The following is a 20,502-nucleotide window of genomic DNA, read 5'->3' as shown; positions in this document are numbered from 1 at the left end:
GGGCAGTTCTGGCCCAGCTGGAGAACGCCACAGGCTCCAGGCTGGAGCCTGGAACAGCAACATACTTCTACACAATTTAAATCAACACCATGGAGGAAAGTCTAATAAAGCATTGTTCCCCGCTTTTACCTGAGGAAAACAGTCTAACTGTAAACTGTGTAACTTACAAACAACACGGCTGAAATCTCTAGGGCACAGGCCTGTAGAAGACAAACGGTATCTACAAGACTAAGTCCCACTGGTTGAAAATTTTACAATATTGGACTACCTGGAACACAGTTTTATGACTCTGAATTCCTGAATAAAGTTTGAATTATTGAAGTAACAAACATAAAAACAAAAATCACAGAAATTCAGGTTGAAAATAAACGTACAGCATACTATACATAACCTGACAACAGAACATCAACATTTGAAATAAAAATAAAAAGTTAAATGTAAACTATATAGGAAAATATCCCTATTTTGAAGATGAAGCCTTCACTAAGAACACGTATCACCTGCCCCATCCAAATATAAACCAAATACGTAAACGTTTTCAGCCATTAATCTAGCATTATGTATTTATGATGTAGTGTATTTCTTCAATTTGTACTTCTTACTTAGCTAAAAAGTCCCTCAAAATATTACTACATAGATGACATAGGTGATGATCTTTTATTGACAACACTTAACCAGCTCTCTTATCTTAGACGTAATAAATTTGGTCATTAAACTTTGGTAAATTTCAACAAATTTAGTTTTTCTGAACTCCAATGTGGGGTATTTAATGAAATTATACAGATACACACTAATAAAAAAGTCACTTTAATATATTCTTTATACAGACTGAACACACAGCTTTGTATATTACAATATGCTACAGGCATGAATAGAATTTGTATAGTTCGAAATTTTTCTCTTACTCAAGAGTTTGAACATGCTAGCTGTAAATGTGCTTTTTTTTCACTGTGCTTTATTAAATAGAGGAAGAATAGAAACTCTATTACAATAAACACATGAAACACTGTTTTCTGATCCCCCAAGATTTCTTGGCTTCATGCTTCTACTAAGAACTGATGTTTTGCTCACTTCACAATAGCTATGGAATTTCTATAGGAACTTACATCATTAAATACTGCAAAATAAATTAAAGTGTACTTTATACTGCATGTATACTTGAGTTTAGGTGAATGATTACTACAAATAGGAACTGAGGTTAATAAACCTATCTATGTTAGATTGAAATGACATAATGAAATAATAAATTTCAAAACATTCAGTAAGCACATGGTGATGCAGAATCCAAACTGAGCCATTTTCCACAGTTCTATTAAGTAGTTGGTTTTAATTGGTGGGGGCATTTTTACAGAATTGAGTTCTTGATTTCTTGACCTTTCATGTCACGGTTAACACCAAATAAAATGAGGTAAGTTACAAGGATGAATGTTCGAACAGGATGACCTGTGCCTGACTTTCTGATGCTGTTCGCTTGAGCAGCCTTATTTGGTCCAGTTCTGAATGTTCCACTGATTTCCGAGTTAGAGACTGCACTGAGTCAGTTATGTTGTATCTGCCAGGCTGATAAAAGCCGTAATATTCTATACTTTTTTCCCCTGAGTTTTCCAGCACCTTCAGTTTCTGCCTAAACTGAATAATTTTACAGGTTAGGAACAGGATAACAGCACAAGCCAGAATGAAAAAGGCTAGTAAAATGTCAAAAGCTTGATTTAGCTTTTCAACCTGTTGTGTACAAATCAGGGTTGTTTTTAATGATACAGGAGCAGGGTCTGTTGTAAACAACCGTTCTTTTTCTACACTTCTATCAGTCGGTATAGTTTCTGCTGGGATTTGCACTGGTAGTGTTGATAACACTGTAGCTGCCTGTGATGGCATTTCAACAGCATATTCCTCATAAGGCAGTGGGGTAGAAGACGTGGCCGTAGCTCTTTCCCAGAAAGCAGTATTTTTAGCATCTGCAGTGACAAACTGCTGCAGTGTGTTGTGCCTGCTCCCTTTATGCCAGGCCAGCAGCACAGTGGTAGCACTGTGACGCACCCCGAGGGATCCCAGACTCGGGGCAGAACCCAGGCTGGCACTGGGGCCAATGCAGTCAGAAAACAAAGCCCACTTCACGTAATGCAAAGGTCTACCACGCATACTCTGGGGATCCTGACAGTGGATTTTTGCAGAAACAGAAGTTGATGCTAGCCAATTAAGTAACGCAAGCATTTTGCAGCTGCAGTTCCAAGGATTAGAATGTACCTGCAGATGAGTTAAAGACACCAAGGGTTTGAGCACTTCAGGCTGTAACTCTGTGATATTATTAAATGCTAAATTGAGTACTTTAAGTGACTGTCCCATTTTTTCAAAGGTACCATTGTCAATACTGGCTATTTTATTTCTGTCTAGCTGTAGATACATTAAATTGTTCAACAGAGTGAAAGTGCTGGAATTTATATTTTCTAAATCATTATAACTTAAGATTAGGTGGCTAAGGTTGTTTAATCCAAAAAATCCATTTACAGCAACACACTTTAGCTTGACATTTTTCAAAGACAGATATCTAAGCTTGTTAAGTCCCTTAAATGCAAAAGGCTGAATTGATCCAATGGGATTGTCAGACAAAGAAAGTCTTTCAAGATTTTTGAGCCTTCCAATAGCTTTTGATGGCACAAGTGTTAAGTTGTTACCTTCAAGAAACAAATATGCAAGATTTTCAAGATGATGAAATGCTGAATCTGATATCCGTGAAATCTTGTTATTTGCTAGGTTTAGTGTTTGGAGACTTATCATTCCCCAGAAAGTCCCACTTCCAAGGACACTGAGACGATTTCTTTGAAGTGTTAAATATCGAACAGAAAGAAGATCGTTAAATAATCCTCTGGGAAGAAAAGCTATTTGATTATTCTGAAGGTATAAACAATGAAGATTGGAAAGGCCTTCAAAGATTCCTGGATCCAGCCGTTTAATATTATTGCTATTTAGATGCAAGTAGCACAGTTTGGGTAGTTCCACAAAAGCTTTTGGGTGTACATACAAAATACTGGAGTTTTCCATGTAGAGTGCAGCAAGCTTCTGAAGGCCTCTTAGATCATTTGGAGTGACATATGAGATATTATTTCCACTGAGGTAAACAAGAATTGTTGTTTTTGGAAGGTTCCAAGGGATGCTCGAAAGCCCTGCATTACGACAGCTAACTTGTCTCCCTGTGCAGAGCTGACAAGCAGATGGACAGCCAAAAGCCTCCTTCTGGAGCAGCAACAAAAGAAAACAATTAAATATATACAGGAATGGTCCTGGGCAGGGTGGAGAACTTTGCAGAACACACATATCCCTGTTTTTGGCCTTCTTACTCATCTCTGACCTCACTAGTAGAGATAAAAAGAAGTATATAAATATTATTAATTAAAGTATGTTCAGTATATATATTAATTAATAATAATTATTTGAATCTATGTGTACAGTCTTAAAATTATTAGTATTGCTCTCAAGATTGTTTTTTACATATTATTCTTTCACGTCAAAAAAGCAGCTTAAAACTCCAACTTACTAACTGGACTACACTGCAAAAAAATTTTCAAAGTGAATGGACAATTTAATAAATATACTGCTAACATAGCCAGAAAATATTTAATTGGTTATAGCATAAAAGCATCAAAGCTGCAAAAATAACAGCTTCTATTAAATTAAAAATACTATATATTACCTACTTCTTATAGTTAACCATCACTAAGAAATGTTTCAAAAGCATTCCAGCAGAAATGCCAACTGTTAACAAGTTACCTTTTACTAGCAGCTAGCTTACAAATTGAATTTTACTTTTATAAAGTTAAGTTACATTTAAAATTAATAGAAGCATTTACTTACCCCAAATCTGAAGTTCATTATTTCTGTTATTTTGCTGTTTGCAGTCCACTGGACTATGTTATAAGCTGACCAACTACACTCATCTGTGAAACTTTTGTAGAGGCAGTATTGCTGTGTACTACAACACTCACATTTTTGCCCCAGGGTTTGCAACAGTTTGTTCAGGAAACTAGGAAAGAAGTGCCTAAAGTCAGGTTGCCATGGATACAGGAAACCCTGGGACAGGAAGCCATTTTATCTGTGCTTCAGAAGTATTGTTGGAAAGGAAACCTCAATGATTTGTTTCTAGAAAACCAAGAACTATCTTAGTCTGTTACTGCTGGGGTTTTTTAGTTTGTTGGGTTTTTTTGTTTGTTTGTTTTTTAATCTACTGATTTAATTAGGAGAGCTCAAAAGTTTTATCTTAGATACAACTTTCAGAATAAAGCACAACTACTTGTAACAGCACTATTGCATTACCTGTAACTCCCTTATCTTTCAGCCAGAACCTGAAATGCTTTATTAAATTGCTAACAACACTTAACACTGCTCTCTGTCTACAGAGCCAAACGGCTGCCACACGAACAAACATTCCAGTGGTCTGAGAGGGAGAAGACACAAGCTCTGGAGGGAAGAGCCCAGTGTCTCCTGCCCTCTGGCAACGCACAACTTGCCAGCAAGCCCAGAGAAACCTATGAAATCTTAGGACATGAGACCCACATGATGTGGCTCTAAGCTGCTATGTATTCGTATTTCTGACCCGAGCCAAGCACTTTGTTAAACCACCCTTTTAAAAGCAAATTTATCTACAGAGGACTATGAGATGGTTCCTGCTTCTGAGAGCCACACCTTTCATGCACAGCTTTCGTTTCCTGCAGTGTCCCCTGTGCAAAAAAACACTACATGGGCTATAAATATCCCTCTTGCTTAAGGACCGGAGATTATACCCTCACTTATTCCATCACAGGGAAGAAATACTTTCAAACCTCAGTAACATCATCAAAGGGGAAAGAGGAGATTAAGCCTACAAATAGCAACGTAACTAAAACCCCATGGTTTTACTGCAACGAGACCTTCTGCTTGGCAAAAGAAAGATGACAAAGCCCATCAGTAGCCATAGCCAAAAAAGAGGTGCAACAGCAGGAGAAACAAGTCCCTTCAGCTGCAGTGATCTCACACAGGAAGCATGAATTCACGAAAGTGGTGAAATGTAACCCAAATGTCTCTCTATATATAATCCAATATGAAATGCAGGACACACATGAGAAAGGGAAGCAGAATAGAAAAGGACATGCTTTTGAAGAAGCTTTCTTCCAAATACCTAGTCTAAAAAAAGAAATCAAGCAAGTAAAATTGGTCCATGGGCCATTTTAGACAAAGCCTGTATTAGTTACAACCCAGAATTAGAACTGCATTTGTTTTTTTCCTGAGACCAATAGATCAATAGGAAAACTAATTCTTCTTCAGATTTGAGTATTTATTTTCACGCTTATATTTTTTCACAATATTTAACATAATTGTTGATGTAGAGAAAAGTAAAACAAAATGCCACGTACTTAAGGGGAAAACAGTGTATAGTTCACAGGATGATTGGTGAAGTATCCTGGATGTGAGGGACAGAACACTAAGAGTAATGGAAAAAGATTATCAATAGAGTCAGATGAAGGGAAAATCAGAGACTGGCCAGGAATGGAAAGTGACTTCAAACACGAAATTATCTTCTACCTAAACTTCACTACCTATAGTCTCTTTGTAGTGAAACCTGTATGTGTTAAAAAAAACCCACCAAAACCCCAAAAAAACCCAAAAACTTTTTCTTCCAAGGTGTGCTGTATGAAATAGCTCTTTATAGCTACAAGAAGCAGGACAAACTAAAAAAAAAGTTTTAAAAGGCAAATGTTCATAGAGCTCTGTTTTTGCAAAATGTCAGAAGAAACACATTTTGAAAAACTAGACGAATTAATGAAGCTCTGCAGTTTATCACAAAGCACGAAAATTTAGGGGAACCAGTAGAGCAGTGATCATATAAAAGAATGCTGCTGACCAGCAAGTGGCTAAATGTCTCTGTGGTCTTGCACTGAAAGTACCTTATGAATATTCAAAAAATTTTTGCTTGAACCTTAGCTCCACTAGGTTCTGAATACACTGAGGACTCTTCCGGTAGTTGAATCTCAGGCCCAAAATGGGGAAAAAAATGTGTTAATCCAGATCACGGCTCCTTCCATTCTGTACTAGGAAATCTAGATAAAGTCCTAATTTACACTTTGTCAATACTGCACCCAAAGGTGTGCAGATCTGATTGCAATGTAATTTAGAATTATTATTTCATTAATACTACATTTTGTTAAAGTATCTGAAAGCGGTATCTGTTAAGAACAAGATGAAAAATTATTATCATTATTATGTGCCACATAACTGATTCCATTTTGGGGTAAACCATAAAAAAGGCTGGCTGGGATAGATGCATAACTTGGATCAGCCTCTCTCAAACCGGCGTGTACTTAAACAATAAAATTCATTACTTTTTGAAAATTGTACAAAAAAACCCCAGGAAACACTAACAAGCTTAGGCAGCTCTCATATTTTATTCACTGCAAATTCTCTTTTGCAGTGAGAGACCTACTAGGGCTGTACCTGAATACAGGTTCACGTGGTCACTGAGAAAATTATTTTTGAACCCACAAGTGAATTTTATCTTCATATACTAATATTGATGAAGTTACTAATGCTACTTGCTTTTTAACATTAAAATCTAGTTCAACAGTGACTCCTTGTAAATACAAGGAGTATTTGGACGGAGTAACAGCAGTTACTGTAGTTAACAAGTAACTTGAGTTAAGCCTGAACTAACAGCAATTTGACAACTTGTGCATAAAATGACAGATCAAAGTAATTGAAAGAACATAGAAGCACTGCGCCCGTGTTATATTAACGCCAATATAATGAATATTAGGTGACAAACAAGTCATCCAAGTCCCACTTATGTGGGACAGCAGAAAACATAGAGCAAGTTCAAAAACAGTCAATTTTTGAGAAGGGATTTTATTCTCATAATCACTACAAAATTATGATAAAGCCCACAATGAAGACAAACAATTTTTAGCACTGTAATTACTCTTTTAAGCTTATAAGACTGAAACTATTTATTGCCCTCCCACTGTGTATTTAGCAACCATCTGCTCTTGCAGGGCTTCCTTCTACTTTTACTCTCGACAGGTAGGCTGTTGTACAACTTAATTTTTTTGAAATACCTACTTCCTTCTGCCCACATAATCTCTAGAAATGGCCACAAATCAAAGCAATTCAAGAACTAAACCACTGTTTAGGTAGCCCAGACATCAACATTTAATTAACACCCAGCAGGGAGGTGAACTGTTTACACCTTATTAACTTCTCAGATCCCAAAACACTTTTCTGTTTTTCTCATTATCTAGTTTACCTAAACATTTCTGATTGTCACTAATACTGCAGATTCATTCTAGTATTTAGTATTTCTGTTTCAGTAAGAATCCTGACTTGATGGTCCATTTACCAAAAATTTCTCTCTTCTACAGCAAAAATTCCAAAGTATTTTTCTTACTGGGGATATGAAAATAAGTTTTCGTTCCATAAACCCAATTTGACCTTAGATGCCAGTAAAATAACAGGACAGAAAGCTCTCATGAAACTAAAAGCTCACTCTGAGAAACTGTTAGAATTAGTTTTTCCCTTTATTCAGAAATCTAAGACTTCTATGGACCAACCACTATGTTTGGAAAGAAAACAGTAACATAAAAAAGCTTGGCCATGAATGTAAGGCACAGATGTGATATGCCGACAATAACACTATAGCTTTAGCCTTAACTTTTCACTGCAATATTTAGTAATTCTGTTCAAACTATAAAACTATTAATGTACGCAATATGAATGCAATTCAAACCAAAAGGTCCAAAGAACTCAAATTAATTTCCCAAATTTCAACTTCTAGAAATTTAATCAAAACTCAATGGCAAAACCAGTCTGCATGATAGTTTAGGAGTCAGGATGGGCATACACTTGGCATTAGCAACTGATAGCTCCAAAAATTTAATAGAAAGAAAACTCCAACAGTTCCTAACAAATACTACAGAGAATACCCACAAAAAAATTTACAAAATTTGTTTCTTAAAAATACAAGCTTTCTTTATACTTAGGCATTTTTTTAATATCAAAACTTGATGATTGGTTTTAAACACTCACTTTCTCATAAAATTGTTTGAATACGAAACATTATTTTTCAAGACAGTACTTATTTGCAGAAGGTCTTGCAGTGACACGTGTTGTGGTGCTTATCACTTCTGGTATCTTATCATAATAGTCTGGCACTGTTAAAGAAAGTCACTGAAAAATCTGAGCTACTCTATGGCAGTCTCAAATTTCACAGAGTACAGCACAGAGAGATAAGCAGATGTACCAAAATGGCTCAAACAAACCCAAGTGCAAAATCAGCTGTAAATCTATGTTTTGGGTTTAGGGTTTTTGTTTTATTTTTTTAACTTTTGTTACAATCTTGTGATTTTTACACATTTTTAGTAATATGCTATACTTCAGTCACTACTTACTTAGTATCTCATTTGCAAACATGTAAACCATACACTGTAAAGAGTTTGAAGGAAGCTAGTTAGTCTGTTATCTTTTGCCGTCTTTTATATAATTAAAATCTTAAATTTTAAGGCAAATTGTAATTAGAATAGTTTTAAGAAAGACTTCTCAAGTATTTTATATAGGCCATGAACAAAAACAAGATATCAGCAACCAAACCCTCATCACTGCAGCTTATTTCTTTTGCAGCAGTTTAGCTGCAATTAGTGACATAATTCCTTGCTATCACTTGGTACACTTTTCCTTGAAATGAAGGCCTAAAGGTCTTAGGAGAAAAGATAATATGCTCCTGACCAGTCTGTACTAGCAATCAAGTGTAGAAGAAAAATTGACAGAGATTGTGAACAAGGAAAGTTTAATGAGTGCATCCTTTTGCCAAAGCCATAATGTGACATGAAATTAAAGAAATTGGCAGTGCTCTGTGTAACCTTCTGAATTATGCAGACTCTGATAGTCAGACTAAGACCAAAGCCACATTTTTCATTCTTATCATTAAAACTGCACTGTTACTTGTCAGGCAACCTAAATAAATCCAAGGCCAAACACTGATGACAACTGCAAAATCATAATTTAAAGAGCTCCTTTAAATGCTAATAGTCTATTAGAGGCATGGATGAGCATACCTTCAACTAGAGGGATTAGAAAAATGGAGGGGAAGAAAAAAGAGCTTCAGAGTATCATCCCTATAAAGAAAGGAGGATGTACAAGTAATTAGGTAAGAAATTTTGACTTTATAAATGAGGACATAACTATCCTGAGGAGAACACGACGTTTTATTAGGCACTTTCTTGCCGTTTACTAACATTACACATAGACAACTTTTTGAGAGGAAAATTAAAATTTCTAACTAAGTAATTTTAACAAATGACAGAGGCAAAACAACCTAATGAAGATTTATAATTGCATACTGTAAGTACTTACAGTCACAAAATGCCAATTATGAAACTGGCAGAACTCATACTGGCTGATCTATCAGACTTGATACACAGTGAGAAAAAGCAGACATTCATTTACATAATGATTGGAAACCTGGAGAACCTCTTAACCCTTTCCCCACAATACATAAACATATTTGACTCAAAGGAGTAAAATGAAATCTACTCATGTACCAAAATTAAGAAAGATAAATTAAAATACCTCATATTTTAAGATCAGTCTAAGTCTCTTCTACTTTAGAATGGCACCACTCTACACAGGTAGGTCCACCACAAACGAGCCTATCCTCAAGGACCACAATTAGTGGCCTGTTTTGGAAAGCACTGACTTTGAGTAAAAGTAAACTTGGCAATCTCCCATTCAAGAGTGGCAGACATAGCAGAAATAACACTCACCTGCAGAAGGGGAGTGCTTAGCTTTCAACAGGGTGTCAAATGCTACTTGTGGGTACAGTTAGGTACCACCCCAAACTAGGCTGATCACTGACCCTATAGTATTTCCAAAATCTGTTTCCATTTCTTTATTAGAGAACAAACATTCCTATCACTCTTTAGCATCTTTCAGTGTTGTTTGTGTTCTACTAAAATACACACAGCTGTAAGGAATAAAAAAATGTATCTACTCTGCTAAATAAATCATTAGAAGTTTTCAGTAACACCAAAGAAAGCCATTCCAAAACACTGTAATATTGACATTATACTGCAGTAAGCAAGCTAATTATTTCCAGATAGATAGATAGACAGATAGATAGATAAGGGTAGCAGAAGGCGACATAGTAACTATTTTAGCCACTTTGGCATCAGGAACTACAAAGGATGCTGAAGAGCTCCAAATGCAGAACCCTAGATAGTGATGGAGGCCCAAACATTTTCCACAACAAATAAGAGGTAGAATGCTGCAACTGACTATATTCACTAGCCTCTATCTTAGGGACCAAGGGCACATCTAATAAAACTCATTTCAGTCTTAAAGAGTACTCTTGCAGCTATATGTTCACAAACATGCCATAAAGGTTATAGACAACTGCAAATATGACTGAACAGTAGGAAAATCATGACATTTGTGAATTTACTCATCCAGGTTGCTGTCACATCTCATGTCTCACACTCTAGTTCAAATAAAATTTTCCTCCAAAACACTTCAAGTCCTTGCATGTTTTTCAAAAAAACCATTTCAAAAAGCCATTTCTGTTAGATCTGCTGTGTGCCTATCCAAATTTCCTCATGTACTGAACATGGAGACAATGTAACTCCACAAGTGCCTCCTTACTGCCTGAATGTTACTGGTCCCCACTGTTATATACAACAGTTTAAAGACAGGAGTCTTTAACCTATTTTATTAAACAGTAATATCTTTTTAATAAATGAAGAAAATGCACATGGATGGATGAGTGATAAACAGGCAGTAAGAATACAAAATACAGAAAATATTGCCAATGCATCTATCTGTCAAACACAGAAAAATGCTAACATGAATTGACCACACTTGGATGGCAAAAGCAGATAATTATATAGCATTTAATTTGGACAAACCCCTAAGTAATACCAGGAAATTACTCTTCCGTGAAAAGGTGCTCCAACACACTAATCAGGAAAGCAGCAGTTATTGTTCTTTTTTTGATATGAATTTCTAACCAGTAACACGATGTGCAGCTGTGGGAAGATAAACAGGATGCTGGATTGAAGGACATGCATACATGATTAAAATGCAACACTACTGTTGATACCAAAAGCATGCCATTACGTCTATCTCTGGATGGTACTGTCTAGGTGAGAAAATTAAAGTGTGGCTAACCATTTGTCACTTTATAACCTGCTTACTCACAGTACTCAGCCCAAGAGCCACTGTGAACAGTTGCTCTGCAGTGAATCCTGTCTTACCTGCTCTAAAATCCTTCACTCATGGCACTGTCAAACGTGCTGTACTTGAAACAGAAAATTATTTGTGTCAAACTGATTTTTATTAATAATGGTGGGAAATTTTACCTTCCCCTAAAATCGAGAAGGTCCAGAGTTCCACATATTTGTAATTATAAACCTGATCACTAACTAGAGAAACACTTAAAATCTATAAAGTAATACTATAGAATTTACAGGGAGAATAAAAAAAGGTCACTGTTTAATATTTTCCCCAACATTTTATCCATAAAATTCTGAGGGAAGAATGAGAGTACATGTTATCTTCATTTTCCCCCTTCTATTTTTGTCTACTCCTTCTCTTTCCTCTCTATAATAAACCACTGCTTCAGCTATAGGCTAGAGAAAGCAAAAGGAAAAAAAATCTCAGAAAGTGTTAAGACACAGCACAGATGCCTGTTTTCCTTATTGCAGAACCTTGAAAACCTGAGCTTGCTACTGGTACCAGTTCTGACCACCACAGAGCAGCAAGATCAGGGAAGAACCTCACCCTCACCTTGGCATTACCAAAACAGCCCATCAACCATCCACAGAAGAAAAAATTCTTTTCTGCCTCTGCAGTTGAAAAATCTTGAACTTACCTTGGATATTCAAAGTAAAATCTAATCAGGAAACCAGTTAGTGAGGCATTCCAACAGAAAAAATTACTTCAGCTTTTCTTGAAAACACTTACATTGATCAAAACATTTTGTTTAAATACTGTAATATATTTAATACATTTTTTTTGCTTCAACTATGCAAATGGACTTGTACAAGAGGCCTACAGATACAGGATGCAGCAAGTATGTGTAGTATCATCCCTGAGATATAGCAAAACCAGAGTGTTCTAGTAAAAGAAACAATCAATTGACAGAATCCATTTCACACACACTGTCTGAAGGTAAATTGGGCAGTCTATCAACTGTATAAGTGAAATTTTCATAGCTTTGACATAAATATGTCTACTGAAGAGAGGCTATTTATCTGAAAGGCAGCTTTCTTAAATGATATGAATAACTGAAAAATAAAGCTGTCATTTTGCACAAGGTTTTATTATGTTAAGGACTGCCAGAAATAATTGGCTATTACAGCAGGAAATCTGGAGCAGCTGAACATAGTTCAAAATAACATGGTTATTGAAAGGAATTTCTTTTTTTCCTTCCTCTCTTTAATAGAAACTTCACAGGAAGACAGATGTAGTTCAGCACCTTAAATTTTAGCTAACACCTCTTTAAAAACATTTCAAATGTACTTATAAACAGTATAATACTGTTACATTGACTGGGAAAAAACCTCATAAAGCAGCTGCTTGGTTCACCTTTAGCTAGATGGTTATCCTGACTATCCACTAGACAAAATAAAAGGAATATTTCTGTGCATACAAAAAGCAATGAAGCCTCTAAATTACACTTAAGTGTTCCCGGACTTTTTTAGATAGCGACTACATAGAATACACCTTTGACAGATATTACACATTCTACAGATACTAACAGAGCTTTTAGGATTTGGGAGCAACATCTAAATTTCCAAAAGACAATACTTAAAGACTGTATAGGAAACCCAGCAGACTAAATATAAACTCATGCAGTCTTGTCGCCCGGAATGCCAAACAGATAAAAATAATCTGAAGGTAACTATGGACTGAACTCTCACCTAAACATGTTATATATGACTCCTAGTATTGACAACTGCCAAGTCAATACCCTTATTCAGCATTTTCATTTAAAACTTCCATTTCCTACATATATCCAGCAATGATGATGGCTACTGAAAGGATAATAGTAAATTCTGTTTGTTATAAAATTTATAGTGCAAAAACTGTTTCACAGCAACAACACAGTCTTTCACAGCAACTCTTTCTTCCATTTAATATCATAAAGGAGAAAACCAGGATGAAAGTTCAGATCACCTACAACAGGAAAGAAAACTGAACAGTGCTCCCTGGAAGGAACACTAAAATAGTAACATGCCAACTAAAGCAACTACTAAATCACAGATGAGAGAAGCAGATAGTTTTAAGTTAATATGAGAATAAACAATAAAACCTGCAGTGCTGGTTCCTCACTTTTACTAAATGACATTTCCTATAAAATGGAAGAAAGGTTACCGTAATGCTGCGAAGCCAAATAAGAAGTTAGTATGATGTAGCATGGAAGTTCTACCTCTTTAAAGTTTCTCTTGGAAGAAAAAAACAAGTAAATAAAACTACTTCTTTTGGAATATTTAGCTGCAGAATTGTGAAACACTTCAGAAACAATTCCAAGGGCCTTTGAAGCATTCTTATGTAAGGCATTGTACATTTGCTTACCTATTCAATGATGGTAGAAGAGAAAGCAATGCCAAAGCAGAAAGTTTTCTTCTTTCTGGCTGAGTGATGTTATCCATCCTATCAACCCACATTTCAATCATGTTACCAAGAATTTGGTCCAACTGCATGGGGAAACACAACGTTCCTTTTCAATTATGAGTGCATCAGTGTGTATAGAAAATAACTTGTTTTAGGTTTTCTAGCAACTGAATACATTATTTAGTCTTGGAAAGACACTAGACAGTTGTATACCCCACAGAAGTAACAAGCAACAGGTACTTTTTAAATTTTCTATGACAATGCTTCCAGGCCCTGAACCCTCCATACCATTAATTGTAACCCAGATGTTTGAAATGCATTTCATTTCTGGAGAGGGAACTAATTCAGGACAGCAAATTATTCAGTCTTCCCCTAACAGCCTCATAGAAACAAAGCACAAGAATTTACTCAGTTTTATTTACACAGTGACAAATTAAAAGAAGAAAAACAAACAAAAAAAACCCACAAAAACCCCACAAACCCCCCTCCAAAAAAACAAACAAAACCACCAAAAAAAAAAAAAAAAAAAAAAAAAGATAAAAAGAAAAAAAAAAGAATAGACTTGTCATTATCTGTTTGAAAACTGTATCATACTCCAGAAAAGCAAATTACTTAAATGACACTTAAACACAGAATAAAGCACTTGTAGCAAAAGACCCTCAGTAACTTCACCAGTGGAACTGAAGTACACTGAACCTAACACACTAGAAACTCAGGGGAGAATGATTAGACCATTCTCCATCCTGCAAGACCCATCAAGACAGCACAGGGAAAGAAATTCTCACCCTACAATCACATGTGGACTAAGGGGGTTTACATGGCTAATTGTGGGATGCAGCAGGAAGATAATTTAGGGACTCTATAAAAATCTTAATGGAGTTTTTTAAGTAATTATGGGAACATGTAAAAGTTGTTACATGGTGCTCAGGGAAAGGAGAAGAAGGGGGAAAGAGCCCCTTTTCATGATGAACTCGGCAGGAACAAGCATGCATAATAGAGGGAAAAGTTTCTTCAGGTCAAAAGAAAGCAAGACTTCCCTTCCCTATGTAATACAAAAACACAAAAACCCCAAATGGACAAAAAGGGACAATAAACCTTACCTCCTGACCCAATTCACATGCCATCTGGCTCAAAAGTAATGAAAAAAACCTTGCATTTTGTAGTAGAACTCTACCCATGATCCCCAGATAAGTAGACATCACCACTGGGTATCTCTGAAACAAAAATAAACCAGAACAAAAGGTGCTTAGTTTAAGTAAAAGAAAAATTTGACAGTTATAGCAGCACTACCTGAAAAATACTTGTATGCATCCCTTATGTGTTTTACTAAATTTTATTTAAGAGCCTCTAGGCTCTTAAATGAACCAAGACAACTTGCAAGGTGATTTTACTTTAAATTTTAAAACCTGTATTTTAAGGAACTGACAGTTTACTGTTAAAAAAAAACTTTTCAAGTTGATTATGGTTCCAAGTTACAGCTTACCATTTCAGTAACATTAAGAACACTTAGTATTTCTGAAGCTCCTACTTTTTTCAGATAGAAACCATAATACATTTGCCAATAACTAATCTGTAGGTGTCTCAGAATTAACTGGATACAACAGTAAGTTCATTAGTTTACTACCCTTGGTTATGACTTTTAAAGAAGCTATAGGTTTTTTCACATTAAATTCAGCATATAACAATACAACTGTATTTTGTAAAATAGCCTATTTGAAAAACAACATGCCAATATTTACCTGAAAATGCTAACCCAGATGAATACATTCTGAATAGGGTATAATGAATTTGTTAGTCTTAAATCAGAAGACATTTTAATAATCCACTCTCTTTTGCCTTGAACAGCAAAAAGTACTTTGCTATATACTATTATTTAGCTTAAATTTGGGAATCTTATTCAATTCAGTAATTAGAGCCACATATTGATATTTTAAAGTCTTCAACTGAAAAAAAACAAAGGTTTTGATCAAAGAAGTCAAAAAGCTTAAAGAATTCCACCCACTGATTCCTACTAGAACTGAAAGGTACAACACAGTTAAAGCATATTTGATTTCACTCGTTTTCATCCAACATCCAATTTTGTTGAATACAAAGAGAGAAAAGTGAGACATTAAGACACACAAGCCAGCAAAATCTTAAAGACTCTATCACACACAAACCATTCTCACACCCTTCAGTGCTCTTCATATTAGATATGCCATTTAGGAAAAGAAGGTCAAGTAGACCTTCTCCTGGTTTAGTTTTCTTTTCTCTAGTCCAGGTACAATTTAAAAAAAAAAAAAAAAACAAACAAAAACCTCACAAAAAAAAAAAAAAAAAAAAAAAAAAAAAACACAAAAAAAACCACACACACACACACACAAAAACCAAAAAAAAAAACAAAAAAAAAACCCACAAAAACAAAACCAAAAAACCCCAACAAAAAAACCCCCAAAACAGACTAAGGATTAAACCAGGCCTAATGTTAGAGCTCTTAGAAGTGTTAATAGTGAAGGAACAGTGGAACAGCAGAGTAAAATTTGTGCTGTTTTATTAAAACAAACACTACATGACAAAACAACTGATAGGTTGTTTTCTCTTGTGCTACTGTGTTACTTTTACAGACTTTTAAACTAGATGTCAAAAATCTATCAGATGCTCTTAAAACAAGAGAAAATACAACATCAGTATGCAAAAACTCAAAATAATGGAAGGTACTGTCATTTTCTAAAGGCAAAGTAGAGAGCAGTTAAAGTAACTCTTACCTCCCCATCTATAATCCCCCTGAATACTGATGGCAGCAGGGGTTGAAACATTTGAGGACCCAACACAGGGTTGACTTTTAGGACATTTTCTACAACCTTAAAAACAAAAGCAAATTAGACCATTATTAAAGTATATTCATAAATCTTAACCGAAGCTTTAAAATACATAAAATGCTCACATATAAAGTGTACACATATAAAGTGCTCATAGGATGCTTACCACTAAACACCAGCAAACCCATACCAGACGGCTGAAACTATATTCTAGTAAAATATTCTGCAAATGTGATCTGCATAAATGCACCTGGTAAAAGCTGACAGGCCAATGAAACCCACCTAGCCAAGCACCTCATAAGCCTCCCCATGGCCCAGGGAAAGCTGATGATGTGGTTTGGAAAAAGAGACCTTGTTATGGTTCCAGGAAAAGCAGGTGATTGAGGTGGCTGGTAGGGTGAAGTACCAGCAGTTCAGGGTGTATTTCCATAGCTTGGTCAGGTCACTTTTTTGAGAAACCACTGATTAGGACCTACCAGCTCTTTGCAGACGTGCTCACAGAGGTGCTATTCTGGCTACCTTGCTCTGGCTCCCAATGTTTAAACTCTTTACCCTTTGTTTTTCAGCTCCTTTTTCCCACCATGCGCTGCTCCCTGAAACAACTTCCTCTTCTGCCTTCTTCAGTTTTTCTTTTGCCCAGATATTTGTGCTCTAGCCTTGTACCAAGAGAGATGGGAAGAGGCTGTGAGAATAATGGGCTGAGGGCTCCTCACTCCTACTGCCAGGTAAAGACAGTGATGCCACATGGGTGAACACACTGATGTGTTTATAAAGCACATAAAGGTATCATAAAGGTACCTCACTTAAACACTCTTAAGTCTCCATTTACTTCCACCTCAGAGGACTTTCAACAGGGATCAACTCTTCTGTGTCCTTGAGCCATCTCCCCTGGATACTTTTTCTCCTTTTTGAATCTTGTTCCCAATAGCTTCATTTAATACTCTTTATTTTTTGCATTGAGAAAAGTGTTAAGCAGTGGACACTTTTCAGTGCCTCTCAAATTTGTAGACCTTTAATATGCAGAGGGATAAAAGAGGCTTATTATGTACAGAGGTTAACATAACTTTTCCCCTACTCATCTTTCTGAGTACTGGAAGTTCTGGCCAACTCCTTCGTTCCTTGCACAGTCTTCTTAAACCTCTTATTGTCTGTGTCAGATAATTAGAAAATCAAGTCACATCAAGCCTCAGCAATCCTGCAACAAATTGTCTTATCAGTCCAAATTAGTATTTTTCAACCTTATTTATTTACTGTTCTAATGTCTATTTACAATCCAGCCAAAGCTGTTTGCAGGAAACTATTTCAGAGAACACCCCTGGGTGTTTCTGTTCCCAATGTTTATCTAGATTTTGGTGGTTTTTTTTTGTTTAACAGGTCAGCATAGTGAAGTCTGACAAAACTTTACCTTTTTCTAAAAATATTTACAAGGATGATAGCTCAGTTATCCCTCTGGAATCAAAAGAGTGTACTAGAAAAGTGTTCCAAGTGTACTGGACAAATCTTGCAGCTAATGCAAGTCTGCAAAGGGACTCAAGTGAATAAATGATTCTGTACTAGCAGTATAATTCCAGTTTAGAAATCTGATTAAAAGCTGCTGCATAAAACATTTGCCCAGCTACAGACTTTAAATAGTATCACTGATCAACTGGAATTGACATTTTAAATTTCAGAACTAGAAGTCTTAAGCTCCTCACAGAAGTAACTACAAACGGGGAAGACTATCAAATTCACCAGTTGTTTTCTGTCCTGGATTCTGGAAGCAGTTGTGTGATCCACCAGACAGACAGGTGGGATCCAATTTATATCCTCCATCACATTTACAATAAATTGAATTCAGGTCCAAGTTTTCATAAGCAACACAGAGCCCTCTGTTAGTGCAACCACTGGAAATGTTAGTAGTAGTACACTACAGCTACTACTCAGTTGTTTTTCAATGTATATTCCAACTTTACTTCCTGAAATTCTTCAAAAGACATATTCAAATTATTGCTATTAATATTTCAAAAGCTTGTGAGTCCCACAACACCATTTGAAGGCTGTGTGAAAATATAATTTTCTGGTGCTTTGGCAACTTTATTTAAGCAGTTATGGCCATTACAACAGCAACTATGCCAAAGGTAAACAAAAACTGTTTAAACTTGTGTCTGGTTCAAATGGAAGTTAGTACACAAAGGAATTGCATGGAGACCACGTACAGAAAACATTCAATAAAGATGGGAAAAGTTTCCTCTACACTCACTAGGTCTCTACACATATGCACAGGCTTCAAATAAGAAATTAAACCACCACTGATGGTTTAATTCCCATGTCAAATTCTGATAAATGCACTGGTTTCTTCTCCATGTTCTAAATTCTACTTGAAAACATTACATATGCAGAGGTGAGCCTCTGGATATTATTTTCATTATACTCCACCTTTAAAACTTGAACTTGACCTTCAGTAGTTATGTCCTTCAGAAGCTCACAAAATGACCGACATAAGTCAGCAGAATACATCTGAAATAAAAAAGAAGGTATTATGCAATGCATTTTATATTATTTGTATATACTTCAAAATTCAGTTTCTTGGGGTTTACATATGCCTAAAGATCCAGTTTCCCTTCAAAGATCATATCTGCTAAAATGTTAATCATTCTATACTAATTATTATCTAAATTAAGCATTTTGTTGCTCTTCTGACATTGCAGGACGTTTAAACAATCTCAAAGAATTTTCTAATGAAGAAGGTGTGACAACAAGGCATAATATCTCTAGTTCAACTCTTGCTAGAATGTATATTCATAATTTTAATCTGGTAGGATAATTAGAGTAACTATTTTTACCCAACATACGACCTTTTCAGATACCAAACTACTAAATCAATCCATAAAGCATTAATTCTAAAAAAATATTTCTCAAATCGGAGTGTCTTATCGTGAACCATAAAGAGCATCGGAACAGTATGTTTGTAGAGACATAACTGAATAAGAGTATGTTTGTGTGTATGGTATGTTCCAAGATGAGAGAAAAAACAGTTTGCCAGTAAGGAACTGAGGTGGTAATATGGATCTTTATATAATGGACATACCTGCAAAAATTCAGACGATGATAAGAAAATATAAGCATTGATGATCTTGAAGCAATTTTTGAGGTTTTCTGAACTCAGCTCTAGAAAAAATAGAAATCACAATTCAGAACCTGATCACCAAACTGAAGTATAACCAAGATGATTTACTTCCAGAAGTCTTTTTTGTCTCACAGCTTGTAGTGCCAGATGCCAACAAGTAGAAAAAAGATCTTCACTCCAGTGCCAGTCAGGTTCTCTTTTCCTTCAGAGGCAATTACAGAAGTGGGATGACAGCTCTTGTGCTCAAATGGAAGCACAAGAAATCCTACAACCTCAAAAGCCAATGCTAACTAAAAACAAAAACCAAACCAACAGAAGTCAGGTTTTGGATGTAATACTGGGTTAAGAGGATATTAAAGACAGAATAAAAGAAACATGTACTTTAGAGACTTGCAATTACTGATAAATGGTCTCTCTCACAACTGAGTCAGTAAATGCTGAACAGAAAGAATGAAATAAAAATTGCATTCTGCTCTTCTGACCCAGATGCCATTTCAAATGGCATTGAGCTACACTGAGCTGTGGGGCATACCTTGAGCATTTCAGTAAAGAGAGCATATCCATCTGAGAGACAGATACACAGAGGGTGATATACAGCAGCAGCTTGAAGAGAGAAAAAAAAGATATATCCTCAGGCACTACCTGTAAGACTGTTTAAGAAAAAAAAAAAAACACTTTATATAAGCAGAACTCGAAGTAAAACTAAAAGTTTCAAAGTTTCACATGGATGTTGATACTAGTGCAGAAAGTCCATGTTGTATAAACACAACGCAAAAGAACAAAAAAACTCAAAGGGATAAATTTCCTTAAAACCAACTTGGGCGACAAACTATTCTTGGTAACAGAAGTGGACCTCAGCTCCACCACCTTTAAAATATCTAATAAAATCATCATGGAGAGGCAACAGGAAAATACTTTCACATGAATTTTAAATAAAATTCCTTTACCAGATGGAACAAGCATCTGGCTAAG

At 35.7% G+C, this 20,502-nt stretch overlaps 2 protein-coding genes across 3 annotated transcripts in view; both read right to left on the bottom strand.

Moving 5' to 3' along the window:
• The window catches only part of IPO11 (importin 11), an 80,534-nt gene that overhangs the window by 13,811 nt on the left and 46,221 nt on the right, over positions 1-20,502 (bottom strand). Inside the window, exons 25-29 of the mRNA XM_066181201.1 lie at positions 19,492-19,571; positions 18,840-18,920; positions 16,371-16,466; positions 14,727-14,840; positions 13,588-13,709 (exon numbers count right to left, since the gene is read on the bottom strand). Coding sequence (XP_066037298.1) covers positions 13,588-13,709; positions 14,727-14,840; positions 16,371-16,466; positions 18,840-18,920; positions 19,492-19,571 — 493 coding nt within the window. The remainder of the gene's footprint in view (positions 1-13,587; positions 13,710-14,726; positions 14,841-16,370; positions 16,467-18,839; positions 18,921-19,491; positions 19,572-20,502) is intronic.
• On the bottom strand, positions 812-4,011 carry LRRC70 (leucine rich repeat containing 70). Of its 2 annotated transcripts, none has more exons than XM_066181202.1 (2): positions 3,850-4,011; positions 812-3,350 (listed from the first exon to the last, which is right to left on the bottom strand). In XM_066181202.1, exon 2 carries the CDS (start codon positions 3,337-3,339, stop codon positions 1,414-1,416), a length of 1,926 nt encoding a protein of 641 aa, XP_066037299.1. In that variant the 5' UTR covers positions 3,340-3,350; positions 3,850-4,011; the 3' UTR covers positions 812-1,413. The 2 variants fall into 2 exon arrangements, with proteins under 2 accessions (XP_066037299.1, XP_066037300.1); XM_066181203.1 differs by having other exon boundaries at positions 812-3,231.

The sequence above is a fragment of the Chamaea fasciata genome, unplaced genomic scaffold (genome assembly GCF_029207755.1).
Source record: "Chamaea fasciata isolate MVZ Bird 193981 ecotype frontalis unplaced genomic scaffold, bChaFas1.0.hap1 SCAF_4, whole genome shotgun sequence".
NCBI lineage: Eukaryota > Metazoa > Chordata > Aves > Passeriformes > Sylviidae > Chamaea > Chamaea fasciata.
The sequence above is the reverse complement of the archived record's forward strand: the minus strand, read 5'-3'. Positions and strand labels throughout refer to the sequence as shown.